The sequence below is a fragment of the Jaculus jaculus genome, chromosome 7 (genome assembly GCF_020740685.1).
Source record: "Jaculus jaculus isolate mJacJac1 chromosome 7, mJacJac1.mat.Y.cur, whole genome shotgun sequence".
In the NCBI taxonomy this organism is placed as follows: Eukaryota; Metazoa; Chordata; class Mammalia; order Rodentia; family Dipodidae; genus Jaculus; species Jaculus jaculus.
Genome location: NC_059108.1, coordinates 32,819,294 through 32,833,944, shown reverse-complemented (window position 1 = coordinate 32,833,944; position 14,651 = coordinate 32,819,294). Strand labels below are relative to the sequence as shown.

The 14,651-nt window shown below is 40.1% G+C and overlaps 2 protein-coding genes across 4 annotated transcripts in view; one reads left to right on the top strand and one right to left on the bottom strand.

Annotated features, from left to right (window-relative positions):
• The window catches only part of Hs3st5 (heparan sulfate-glucosamine 3-sulfotransferase 5), a 276,189-nt gene that overhangs the window by 33,619 nt on the left and 227,919 nt on the right, over nt 1-14,651 (bottom strand). The gene's annotated exons all lie outside the window — the stretch shown is intronic.
• On the top strand, nt 12,009-12,353 carry LOC101617423 (60S ribosomal protein L21-like). The gene has a single exon (XM_045153837.1). The coding sequence runs from the start codon at nt 12,009-12,011 to the stop codon at nt 12,336-12,338; it is 330 nt and encodes a 109-aa protein (XP_045009772.1). The 3' UTR covers nt 12,339-12,353.

Below are 14,651 nucleotides of genomic sequence, written 5' to 3'. Positions count from 1 at the left end.
TACCTGTAGTCTATTTTATGCTTTGAAAGTATGACCCCTTTGAGTTGAAGTAATGAAGGATATGTGAGGATGAGAGTTAGGAGAGAAGAGGGGCGAAGGCAGTTTGTCCGAGCTCCCTTACTCTTTTTCCCTTTCCTTCAGAACAGAGTACATATCCTTGCTCTTTCCTGAGCCAGTTAGCCATTAACTAAATCTTTAAGTATATACAAACTTTTAACTCTACTCATAATGGACACAAAAGAGTACTAGAAAATTCATTCTTATTTTTGGTTTTATACGTGTATGTATGTGTTTTTTTTAAAAAATATTTTTCTTCGTTCTTACAAACAAAAGTTCAAATGCACAGCTTGTATACGAACGTCATTTTTTCTGTTTCCTTTGTGAGCACTTTAAAAAGTAAACGCTGCCTCTAGAAGGACATGCTGGAAGTGAAGTGGTGACGTGTGAGTTCTGACTGACTGTCTACTACTAAGCATGCAAAGCGCGTGCCAAGTTATACCAGGTTGTTAGTAGGACAGGTTACTATAACCTTGTTTTCATTTTAAAAAAAAACTTTATTGACAACTTCTGTGAACATAAATAATATACCATGACATAGTCCTCTCCCACTATCCTTCCTTTTTGCCTTCTTGAACCCCCTCCCCTGAATCTCTTCTTCTTTCCACCTAGTCTCTCTCCTATTTTTTCCTCTCGTCTATTTTGATGTCATCAGTTTTTAAATTTCCCTTGTATCATGCAGGGAGTTACTATTGTCTTTTTAGAAGTTTTATGACAATTCTTTTGCTAAAATCTTTGAATATATTTATTTCAAGTGAACAAATGTAAAAACAGGCAACAAATAAACAAGCTCCCTAGCCAAACAGAAATCTACAACTTGGTAATTTATTTTTTAAAATATTTTTATTTATTTATTTGCAATCAGAGATAGAAAAACAGAAATAGAGAGAGAGAAAAGAGAGACAGAGAGGCATGTGAGGGCCTCAAGCCACTGCAAAAGATCTCCAGGTGCACGTGACACTGCGCATCTGGCTTTATGTGGGTATTGGGGAATTGGACTCGGGTCAGTAAGCTTTGCAAGCAAGTGCCTTAGCTGCTGAGCCATCTCTCCAGCCCCAACCTGGTAAATTAAGTATGAATCAAAGCTAAGTTGGTAATTGTATGCCTCAGAGAGTGTTTTTGAAGACTGTAGGTGGCCATTGCATCTCAAAATTCAGACAAATGTATATCAAATGACACATTGATATTATATTACATATATGATAACTTTATATTAACCATCTTTGCAGACTTTATGTCCACTGTTATTTTCTCTCATTGTCTCAGATACATCTCTGTATATGTGTTTGAAAATGATATTTAAATCCTGGCATATTGCCTATATGTATCGAGGCTGTCTAAAAATGTCAAAAGAAAATGATAATTATATTTCTGTGCCTGAGAGAAAGGCAACTAGGAATTAATTGATGCATGGTGGGCATATTAAATAGTGATACAAATCATGTAAAGAGAGAAAGAATGTTTTCATTCTGAACAGTATTTTCTAGTTGTCGTCTATCCTAGCATGAGTAACTAGAATGCCATTCCTACATATTTCAGTACTTTCAATGTGGAAAGTCATTACATAATTTAATGTCATAAGGAGGCTAGCTCATCTTGCATTTATATATATAGATATATACAGATATGTATATATATATATATATATATATATACATATACAAATTCTTATACATATGTTCATATACATTGGGCATATGTGTGTAAAATTTTTCCTTGTGCATTTATGAACTATAATCAATGGCTTCTCTTTATGGAGCTAATTGTGCAGTTGGAGATACTCAATAACTGCATATCCAAAGAGAATTTACACCATGAGATGTGAGAACAAGGGAAGGTACAAGGCACAGAAGTCAGGAGTTGGTCTAGAACCCCTGTGGTCTGTGGCCTAGCTCTGTTTTCCCTGCTCTTTGGGGCCTCAGGGGCACCCTAGAAGATCAGCCATACACTTTGGCTTGCTAGTTAAGCTGAGGGCCAGCAAGCTATGCCTGTTTTTTTTTTTTTGCGGGGAGGGGGCGGGTGAGGTAGGGTTTCACCCTAGCTCAGGCTAACAAGGAATTCACTATGTGGTCTCAAGATGGCCTTGAACTCACTGTGATCCGCTTACCTCTGCTTCCCAAGTGCTGGGATTAAAGGCATGTGCCACCATGCCCAGCTTAACCTATGCCTGTTTTAAGTGCCACTGATTGGTTAATTGCAGTGCTTTAAAGCAGTGGCCCTAATTGAAAACTCCGTCTATTTTAAGTGTTTGTTGTCTCATTTGTTTTCCCAATTATTAGAAATGAACCATCTTCTGAAAGGTTTTGCTATATATCCTAAATTTAAAGTCAAGGCATTTAGCATAGAAGCATCTCACCACAGTAGTCTCTACTTCTTTAAATTTCCTGCATTTCTTTTAAGCCCAAGAACAAGGTATACATGTCACACCATATAGAACAGTGCAAAAATCATTGAGCAATCACAACAAAACCAATCTCTTTGTAATGTAAAGTTTTCACTGTATGTTTGTGCCCAAGGGTGACGAATCAAAGTAATGGGTTTGGGCATCTGAACTGTTATACAGGGAATGAACATGTCTTTTATGAGTTTATTAGGCTTTTCTATCTAATCCCAATGGCTGATTTCAAATAATCCATATATATTGGCAGGTGATGACCTCTTTTCTCATTCACACTAATTTTCCGTTCTAATTGACTAATATTTGAGCCCATGACTTTCCCCAGCTCGGTCATGAAGTGCACACAGCCTTGCCTGTGCACTGGAAATCCCCACAGACCTGGTCCAAAGCCATATGCTTATTATGACTGTTGGCCTTTTCTTATATTGATAGTTAATATTTACAATCATTGTAGTGTATGAATAAGGCCCAAGTCTGAAAAAATCCCCAAAGAAGAGGAAAATGTCGCTAATCTTTCCATATGCTGAAGAAGAAAGGCCACGATTTCATGGTTCATTTTTTGAAAATATATTTCAGTTTTTATCCTACATTGTGGTTACCTGTACATAGGATTCTCTAAAAATAAATGCATTCTTCTGTAATGATTTATTTTAGGACACACAAGATGAAACTTCCATGAGCCAATCTATACTGGGTGCCATGCACACAGGCCAGTCTGTAGGTAGGTGACAGAGGCCTCTGCCCCCATGCATACAGCCCTCATAGACACACACTTCACATTCACCTTCTGTTGCAGTTGTCTTCTCATTGCTGAGCCAAACACCTGACCAGAGCAACTTAAGGGAGGAAAGGATTTCTTTCAGGCTTACATTTTCCAGGAGCAGCATAATCATGGCAGAAGAAGCTGGCTCACTTCATCATCCATCCATCCACAGAAGAGAGAGAGAGAGAGAGAAGGAGAGAGAGAGAAGGAGAGAGAGAGAAGGAGAGAGAGAGAGAGAGAGACAGAGAGAGAGAGAGAGAGAGAGAGAGAGAGAGAGAGAGAGAGAGAGAGAGGAAGAGAGAGAGAGAGAGAGAACCAACAGCCACAGCTCTGGCTGGCTCTCATCATACCTTAGGGCTGGGCTCCACCCCAAGGTCCATGCCTGGTGTCACATTTCCTCCAGCAGGGCTCCACTTTCCAAATGTTCCGCTGGATCAAAAAGACCCGAGGCTCTGGGGACTTTGCATTCAAACCACCTCACCTTCTTATTTGCTCCTGAACACAGGTACTCTGGTTTATTTTCTTAAGCAGAGGCTGCAGAAGATGGACCAGCATCCTACCTCACCTCAGTTAAAGAGAAAAAATTTGATGTCTGGACATGTGTAGTCTTGTGGAAAGGAATCTTATTTCACTCGTAGACAAGAGCAGCAGTATGGCCAGCAGTATTTCCCCAGAGACGGTCTGATTTAAGAAAAAATCGATATCAACTCTTGACACATTTTCATTTACATCAGCACATGGATTTCAGCCGGGCACAAATCAATAGACGGCTTTTAACACTGCCCAACTATTTCCTCCTGGTGGGCTTTAGGCGGGCATCATGTTAACGCACCATGTTTCTTAGGGAGAAAGTTTAACTGTTCTGTCTGTGACTAATCATGATACCCTGAACTGTGGTGTTAATCACATGATTGTTTCCTCATCATCACTTCCAGCCAATTGACTTTTTACTTAGTGAAAGCATTTGCAGAAAGTGACATCTGTTCTAAAGGGGTTGAGTCAATGGGGAAGAGAAATATTTCGTTCCCAAACATAGCATCTGGCTTCTGAAATCCACACTGTGCAGGAGGGCCACTGTGAGCTTATGCTGCCGAGGAGCCATCTCATCGGGGGATATTTGTTTAAAATGCAAGTGTGCTACTGGGTCCTGGCATTTGATTTGAATACAATTAGCCTGTGCCTTTCCTTAGGTGACTGAGAAAGTGTTTTCCCTAACTTTGTGTGTGTATGTGTGTGTGTGTGTGTGTGTGTGTGTGTGTGTGTGTGTAGGCCAGAGGTTGACACCAGGTATCTTCATCTTCTCTCTGCCTTAGTTATTAAGACAGGGTCCCTTACTTGAACCCAGAGCTTGCCAATTGAGCTAGCTAGCCAGCTTGCCCTGGGGAAATCCCCTTCTTCAACTTCAGAGCATGGGGATTAAAGGCAGGCAGCCACACCCACCCAGGCATTTCCACAGGTTCTGGGGGTTGGAACTCTGGTCATCATGCTCACACAACAGTGCTTTACTGGCCAAACCGAACAATCTCCTGAGGCCTGCTCTGACTTTTGAAAGTGAATTCTTTTTTCTTCCTTTGAATTTTTAAGCTGTCATGAAACCTCAGCTAGATTTGATACAATATGAGCCTGGCAACGTCTGCAGCATTGGCAGTCTTGATTAAGTGTAATATCTAGTTCATTACGGTAGCAACTCAGATTTCTAAATAATGAATCGAATTCGTACATTATTCAGGAGGCACACAGGGAATATTAAGCTGAATAAGCAGAGACTTGTGAAGGTTTACAGCATATTTATCTAGGGCACAGAAGTAACATGCTTTAAAAATATATGAAAAGGCAACCTCTTATGTTCTATTGCATTCTATTTATAATATCCCCCAAGAGCAATGATGTGTTGTTAGCGTAGTGCTCCCTGGGGGGGTACCGGTCTCTGCAGATGCTCCCCTCAAAGCGCTGCATGGCAAAGAACAGGCTGAGCAATGATGCATTTGAAGCACCCCACTTGGTGATCATAAGCCTGTAAATATATCAAAGGCTCAAAAATACCTTCAGTAAAGAAAACTGTGGGTGCTTCCTCCACATTCTGGTGCATGTTCCAGAACTCCAGGGATTGGAAATAGTTGCACATAGCCCATTCTAACTCAGGTTTGACTGTTCCTACAACACAAGCTGGTTTTGAAATCTCGGACACTTGGCGTAAAATGGGAGATGTATAGACACAGGGGCACCTGTTGCTGTTCTCTGTCTCTGCCCCTCCTCCTCCCTCGCATGAGGACTGCATCCCGTGTGCTTTGGGCGTCACCATGAGGAGACCCTATGCCCGCTGTGCTCAGGAAGGAGCATGGTGTGACAGGGACAGGAGAAACTCTAGGGAATAAACCTGAATCACAGTAATCACTCCAGGAAGCAAGGGTTGGCATTCTGGCCTGAAAGAGTTGAGAGAGAGTGAGTGAGAGAGAGATATAGAGAGAGGGGGAAGAGGGAGAGAGAGAGAGAAACTCCAGGCATGTGCCACATTGTGTCTCTGGTTATTTGAGTACTGGGGAATTGAACTTGGGACAGCAGGCTTTGCAAACAAGTGCCTTTATCTGCTGAGCCATCTCCACAGTCTCTTACATAGTCTTTTAGAAAGTTCAGTTTATTGGGTGGCCTCTCTGTGTCCTCAAGTCACACAATATACCTTTACTTCAACCCAGTCATTAAACTGTTATCATCATGCCTACAGGTTGAGTCACAGCCGGGGCTTTGTGTAAGAAGTTTAAGATATCAGACCCTTAAAAATGAATTTTGGAAAAATTCTGAAGTACGGGATATGACAGGGTTCCCTGCTTCTGGCAAAAATGAGTTGCCTGATCAAGTTGGATTTTTAAAAATCCCAAACAAAACATTTTCTTTCAAGTATACACTTCCAGATAACTTTAGTTATTCCACAGAATTGTCAAAAGAAATTTCTTTCTCACCTTAACTACTAATAGTACACTTTTTAGGGAGGGAGAATGATGATATTTGAAAAAGAATCAAATAACATTTTCCACAACCTCTGATGGCTTCCATCTCATAATCATTAGTCTCAAAGACTTGCCTCTATTTGAAGGTACTAAAGCATGGTGTTTTTCTAAAAAAATACATATGGATTTTAAAAAATTAATAAATATGATTAATTAGAACAAGTAGCAATATTATGTAATAATCATATCATCTATGATTTATGAATTTTTTTAGGTTAAGACTACAATAGGTACAACAGGAGAAAAAAGTGAGTTGATCTGAACAGAAAAAAATTGACTAAAGAATATAGATGATTAGAAGATACTGGAAAGCTCTCAAATACCAAATGCAAATGGCAGCATTTGCGGACTCAGCCTGGTGATGTCAAAGGACATAAGAGTTTGCTCTCTGTTCATTGACTGTGTATTTCATATCTTATCTGGTATTCTAATTTCCAAAATATTTCTACATATTTTATCCTTTTGATATTATCCAAAGGGAAGAGAGTTGAGTATTTAATTTTTACATTAAAAATGCTTAAACTATATATATTTTATATATTTTCAAAAAATATTACATTTATTTGTGAGAGAGACCCACACAAGAGAGAGAAAGGAAAGAGAGAGAGAAAGAAAGAGAGGGAGAGAGAAAGAGAGAGAGAATGGGTGTTAGGACCGCTTGTCACTGCAAACGAACTCCAGACACATAAGGTGTTTTTTAAATGTGGCCTTTGCTGGTTACTGGGGAATTGAACCCCAGACATCAGGCTTGGCAAGCAAGTGCTTCAACCACTTAGCCATCTCCCCAGCCACAGAGCGAGAGGGCTTGGAAGAGAACTCAATTCTTCTGACCTCTGCCTGGAGTATGTATGTGTGAAAAATACCACCAGCTACAGACAGTGTGCATTTGGATACACAACAAACGCGCGCCATTGCTTTTGCTGCTGGTGGGGAGTCAAAAGTTTATAAAATTTTAGCCAGGAAGACCCACTGGTTTCTTTTCCCAAACACAGGAAGCGATGTCAGTGAGGTGAGATAGTGAGTCTACCCCTGCGCCCTTGGCATTTTCTTCACATGTGCTCAGGGCTGGGCTTTCCCAGCGTTGGCCTCTGTTCCAGAACTCTCTTGGATCTTGCAGAATGCTGCCCCTTCCTCATCTCACCAGCCACCCCAGTGTCCCTCTACCCTCCCCCAGCTGGCTCGATTTCCTCAGCTGGAAGGTCTGAGCAGTGCTCTCCGGAATGTGGATGCAGCTGCCCAGAAATCCATGCACATTTTTCCCCTGATTTTCCAGATTTTGAGGAAAAAGATATGGGAGCAGATGCAAAGAGAGAAAAGTATACATTTCATCCAGATGCCCACAGACTAAGGATTATACCACAAGACTCACTTCTGTGGCCTTCGGTATCATCTCCCTTAGTTAGGTGCCGTTTCCACCCAGAGCTCGAGCTTGACCGCCCTTCTCGGTTCACTTCGGAACTGGCACAGGCTTGGCAGCGGTGCTCTGGCATCCGCGGCATCTTCCCAAATCCCCAGAGCACTTTGTAAGCTCCCCCAGGGCCAAGGTTTGTGTTGATGACCCGGTGGTAGTATTTTAGCTTTGATGACTTCCCTGTGAAGTGTGAACTCCTTTCGTGGCTGTCAACAAAAGCACCTGAGGAACCAGTGGTTACATTATTTGGAGACAATTTTTAAGGTTAACAGAATAAGTAGGACTGAAAGGTTTTGCTTGCCGGAGGGGAAGAATTAGGAAAAAAAAAATCCAGTGGCTCAGCCGACAGCTTCAGCAGAGCTGCATGGCAGCTCAGCTCCGCCAGCCCCCCTCAAACCTGAGCGGAAGAAACATCAGTGAGATTGTCCCCAAAACATGCTTCAGCTAATACTTCATAGGTCACCGCCTGGGACTGTGGCGCTGTTAGGCATTGCGTGTGTAAGTAATTAGTTCCCTCACCTTGTTAATACCAGTGCAGTTAATTCCACTACTTTAATTAATCAAAGAAGCTGATATTTGTTGCATCTTTGCTACTTTGAGCTAACATTTTTATGCATTCCATACTGACTATTTATTTGATCAAGAAATGAATCACTAAAACAAAAAAAAAAAGAAAAAAAAAAGAAATGAATCACTAAAAACATTTGTTTTCTCCTATGGACAACGGCATTTTTCCATTAGAAAAAAAACAAGAGTTAAATTTAGCAAAACATAGTGACATATTACTTTTGTGGTAGCTACTGACTAGACTTTCTTTCCTTTTTTTTTTTTTTTTTTGGTATTTTCGAGGTAGGGTCTCACTCTAGCCCAGGCTGACCTGGAATTCACTATGTAGTCTCAGGGTGGCCTCAAACTCACAGCAATCCTCCTACCTCTGCCTCACAGGTGCTGGGATTAAAGGCATGTGCCACCACACGAGGCTGAATAGACCTTCTTTAGGATAGCTGCATTATAAATTTGCTACAATCATTAGCTGATTTGGCATTGAATTTATAAATAGCCCCAGTAGTTTTCTATATCAAAACATTTCTACATAATTCTGTACACATCTTCTATCCTACTTGGAACATAACTCATGCTATGTAATTAAATAGGTTATGCTGAGAAAATATTCTTTTTGTCTTATAAAACTACCTTGGTGAGAGCAAAGTACATCGAAGATACAGATTTACAAAATAGGTTGCTCACATGCTTTATTATAAATGGATTTGACTCCTTATGGCATTAGCAAAATTTACATTGATTAACCAGTAAGCTGTAATATTGTTTTCGATCTGGTCTGAATAGATCAATTTTACTTAACATTCTTAAGTTTTCTTGACTCTGAGGTGTTCAGGGTAAGTGGATATTATATTGCCCATTGGAAAATGCCACAAATTATAGTTAAGGGGATAATTTCATGAAAATAAATAAAAAAATGGGGTAAAGTTTTCAAGATAATGGGACTTCATGAATACAAGCATTTGCTCCTACCTGAATGTACTAGATTCTGTTATCATCCAGACATATTAGATGAAGTGATAAAATCCCATCCCTTAGGAGGAGGATAACAAGTTCAGAGGCAGTATTAGTGAAAGGATTGTATAGAGTTGGCTTTTCATAAATAACCCTTGATTTGAGTGAAAACTCAACTATATAAAAGTTACTCCTGCTGGGCGTGGTGGCATATGCCTTTAATCCTAGCACTCGGGAGGCAGAGGGAGGAGGATCGCTGTGGGTTTGAGGCCACCCTGAGACTCCATAGTGAATTCCAGGTCAACCTGAGCTAGAATGAGAACCTACCTTGAAAAATAAAATAAAGTTACTCCCTTTGTAAAAGGTACTTCATTATATACTCACACTATACTATGTTTGTATTTTACTAGGTTCAATAATAAAGAGGAAAAACTCCAAATAAGGGGCACATCCACATTTGCATGTATACTTATAGCTGCTTTTAAGAGTCTCATGTTTTACCGACTGAGCTAACTGGGCAGCTTAGAGCTGCCTTTTGATGCAGCATACAAAAAGGATAGGTTGATTTGTGGCACCTGTAGTAAAATGACTTTCTAAAAGTGAATGTCTTAAGAGTATGGCAGAACATTTAGGATGGAGTGGAAACAGTTATTTTCACAAAAAAGTTTCTCGCTGGTTTAGAAATAAAGCTCATATCACTGCCAAAATCAATTGTTCATGATAGTTATGAAATGTCAGGAACAAGGTAAAACTAAGAAAACCAAGACAAGGTTCCAAAAGAGTTGAATCATCTATTCGTAGAAAATAATTATTGTGGAAAAGGTACTGGGACATTACTCTGTTGGAGAAAAGTTACCACATAAGATAAAAATTCTGAAAGGTGGTTATGTATTTGATTAAAGTCTGAACCTCTGTTATTTATTTGTGCTACAAGATGACCAGTAGATGGCACATTAAAGTATCCATTAACCCACTTCAGAAGTTGCACAAGACTTGTGATGGAAATGATTAGGAGAAGTAAGGGGAAACTAACTTGTGTTTTATTCTTCCCCCGAATCCAGACTGCTTGAATAAAATTGAATAAGGAATTTTAAAAAATCCTCTAAACTTTCCAGGTTGTATTTTTTTTCTTGAGTTTCAAACCCTTTGAAAAATAAAAATAAGAAAAAATAATACACATTGAGTGCATGATAATTATCCTCCAAATAGCTTGGCATTTGAAAAACAAGTAACAGAACTCATCAGAGTAATAGGCTAAGAGAGAAAAATTATGTGATGATCCCTTCAATAAAAACTAGAAGCATTTGGCAAAACTTAGTGCTATTCCTGAGGACAATGCTTAGCAAACGAGGAACTGAAGGATTTTTTAAAAAGTTGTTTTGGCACGCATGCATGTGTAGATGCATATGAGCATGCCAGGGGTCTCTTGCTGCTGCAAATGAATGTTAGATTGTTGGCGCCACTTTTTATTTTTGTTTGTTTATTTTATTTTATTTATTTGAGAGTTACAGAGAGAAGGAGGGAAAGAGAGAGAGAGAGAGAGAGAGAGAGAGAGAGAGAGAGAGAGAGAGAGAATGGGCGCGCCAGGGCTTCCAGCCTCTGCAAATGAACTCCAGATGCGTGTGCCCCCTTGTGCATCTGGCTAACATAGGTCCTGGGGAATCGAATCTCGAACCGGGGTCCTTAGGCTTCACAGGCAAGCGCTTAACTGCTAAGCCATCTCTCCAGCCCGATGTTTTTGCCACTTTTTATAAAACGTTTTAATTTATTTATTTTCAAATAGAGAGGGAGAGAGAATGAGGATGAGAATGGGCATGCCAGTGCCTCTTGTCACTGCACATGAATTCCAGATGCATGTGCTATTTTGTGCATCTGGCTTTACATGGGCATTGCAGAATCAAACCTGCATCATCAGGCTTTTCAAGAAAGTGCCTTTAACCACTGAGGAATCTCTCCAGTCCAATATGTGCCACTTTTTCCATCTAATCTTACATGGGTGACTGGGGAATTGAACTTGGGCTAGCAGGCTTTGCAAGCAAGCATATTTGACTGCTGAGTAATCTCCTTATCCCCCAAAGGAATTTTTTTTTTGATTTAGTTAATTTTGTCTACAAAACTCCAGTAAGGAAAAATATACATATTGATATGAAGTTGATGCTTTCCCCTACAATCAAGAACAATGTAAAGATATCTATTCTCGCCATGTCATTGTGTTAAAATTGTAGCTCCTGAAGTGGACAAGAAACAGAAATCCAGACTGGAAAAGAAGAGGTAAAACTGCCCTTCTTTGAAAGTGCTGTGATTATCCATGTAGAAAAACTGATGGGAGATATAAAATTCTATTTGAATAACAGACTAGTGAGATTATATAAGTTCACTACACACAACTCAGTTGTCCTTCTATATGCAATGCTAGCAATGATCAATATGAAATTCATTGCCATTACATAAAATAGCATGAGCCAGGCTGGAGTGATAGCTTAGTGGTTAAGGCATGTGCTGTGAAGTCTAATGACTCAAGTTTGAGCCCCCAGTACCCATGTAAGCCAGATGCACGAGGTGGCACATGTGTTTGGAGTCATTCGCAGTGGCTAGAGATCCTGGCACACATGGAGAGACAGTGTTAGAGGATGTAGGCATGTTTTGGGAGGGTGTATCTTTGTCCTGCCCCTGTCTTACTATGACTCTTTTCTTTCTGTATGCCATGAGGTGGGTATCTTTCCTCTCCGCTGTCCTTCCACTGTGATATATCTGCCTTGTGAAGCTTAAGAGCAATGGATACAACTGGCCATGGACTAAGACATTTGAACCCGTAAGCCCAAATAAGCTTTACTTCATTTTAACTTATTTCTTTCAGGAATGCCTCATAAATGTTACCATGGGAAGACTGGAAGAGTCTACAACGTCACTCAGCACGCTGTTGGCATAGTTGTGAACAAGCAAGTCAAGGGCAAGATTCTTGCCAAGAGAATTAATGTGCATATCGAGCATATTAAGCACTCTAAGAGCCGAGACAGCTTCCTGAAACGGGTGAAGGAAAATGACCAGAAGAAGAAGGAGGCCAAAGAGAAGGGAACCTGGGTGCAGCTGAAGCGGCAGCCTGCTCCGCCCAGAGAGGCGCACTTTGTGAGGACTAATGGAAAAGAGCCGGAGCTGCTGGAGCCTATTCCCTACGAGTTCATGGCTTAATAGATGTCCTAAATGAATCAGACCTAGATTGTCAGAATGCTTTTCTTCATTAAAGTATGGTGTCCTCACTTAAAAGAAATATAAAAAAAAATAAAATAACTTGGTGTATATTATAGTGATTTGAATCAGGTGTTCCCTGTAAACTTACATGTTCTGAATGCTCGGTCCCAGATGGTGGCCATTTGGGAGCTGGTATTGCTAGAAGTGTGTTTTGGGAAGTGGGCTCAGGGGTATTATAGCCAGCTCCCCATTGCTATAGTATGGCACACTCCCTTGCTGCTGTTTCCTACCTGACATTGGCCAGGAGGTGATGTCTAGCCTCTGCTTCTGCCTTGCTTTCCCCTACACCATGGGGCTTCTCCTCAAGACTTAAGCCAAAATAACCCCTTTCCTCTCATCAGCTGCGTTTAGTGGGGTGCTTCATCCAAGGCATAAGAAGGTAACTTCAATATATAGATTTAATGTAACCCCAAGTAATATTGAACAAATACATTAATATTCAACATATAGAGTCAATGTAACCTCAAATAACATTAAAGAGTCTTTTTTTGTTTGTTTGTTTTCTTTTCTTTTGGGTACACATTGGCAAGGGGATTTTAATTCCAAACAGAAATTGATAGGACCTACAACAACCAAAACAAATTTGAAAAGATAAACAAGGCTGGAGAATTAAACCACTTGATTTCAAGACAGATTCTAGTGGTATACTAATTCATATAGAGTTACATCAATAGAATATAAGAGAGCCTAGAATAAAACCATGTCTAGATGGCCAATTGCTTTGTGAGAAAGGTTAAAAAGGAATATTTAATATTCTTGTTTTAAATATCATTTTGTAAAAATATCATTATAATAATATTTAACTTGGAGCACATATACTTTGTTGGTTATGTAGTTTTACTCAATAAAACTTATTATATAGCCCATACTTAGCTGCCAAATTATAGAGAACATAGAAACTTGGCCTCTTGTTTTCAAAAAACTGTCAATTTGTATTCCCTTGGATTAAAAAAATCCATATGCATAGGTCTGGTACAGCATAATGATATCTTCCTAATATGACCTGGAAGCTATGTACTTCTCACACAATTTTGTTCTAGTTTCTACCGAGCCAAACAAATCCAGTGCTCTGGGCACCTTACCCCACCATTCTTTCAGTGAACATTGCAATGAGATGACACATGTTTATAGTGCAACATGAAGCATGAAGAAGGTTTAGGCTCAAAATCGTAACGTCCTTAACAATTAGATACCCAGGTCCTCTAAAGACATCCCAGATAACTCAGGCACACCTTAGTGGAAGCACTTACCCATGATTTCCCAAGCCATTTGCTGGTCCCCAAGTAGAATGGCCTGTCTTCACCCAGACCACCATGTCCTGTGGGGCTCCCCAGCTCTGCCTTCCTTGGGTGACAAGGCTCCCTCTCATTCACAGCTCTCCTTAGCCCCATCCCTGGTCAGGCTGGGGGAGGGCTTCCTCTGAGATAGGGCAAGGGGCCAGAAACTGTGCGAACCTAGGTACACTTTTCCTAATTGATAAATTGTACTTATTCTCTTCAAAATCAAGTGCATTACAACCTCATTATCTCACCATATGCCCTCATGCTAACTGACCTCAATGGAGGTTGACCACACATCAGGATTGGTCTTTATACATTTCCAGACAATCTCATCACACTTCCATGTAAGTTCAATTTTTCCTCCCACAAATAATGACTTTACAACCTCTCTCCCCAAATCCAGTACTGTTTCTCTACAGTTTACTCTTGTCTTATTGTGGTTATCATAGTGAAAAAACAAATCACTGGGGAATACTACATGTTCCTACCATTTTCCTCATTTAGTTCCATTATTACATCTGTGCTATTTTCCACTAGTTTACTATCCCTGAGTCAAGGCAAATCTGGTCTCTTCTCTGGAGCTTTGGAATGCATCCAGCCTTACTTCCCAGGAGCATCCCTATTGGTAGTAACCTTCACTCATAGCTCAAACAAAATGCACTGAACTCTTAATTCCTCCTTGTCCCTCATACGGCATATCCAAATATTCCAGCAACTCCTGCTGTTTCATATAATAGTATACCCTACACCCAGTTACTTGGTCCTCTAGAGATTCAATTATCTTGACTGAGTTCATGTCTCCTACATTTCTCACCTGGATGGTACTTTGACCTTCCTGACAACACTTTCTAGTATCTAGGCTTCATGATTTTTTTTTCTCAATTGAAGACAAGATTTAACCATTTCTTTACCCATGGTATTAAAACAAATCTACCACTCATTTCAGCAAGTAGAAAAGTACAGACTATTTTGT

Excerpts from the sequence above, each read along its gene's own strand:
- LOC101617423 (XM_045153837.1), top strand. The coding sequence starts at position 12,009 with ATGCCTCATAAATGTTACCATGGGAAGACTGGAAGAGTCTACAACGTC.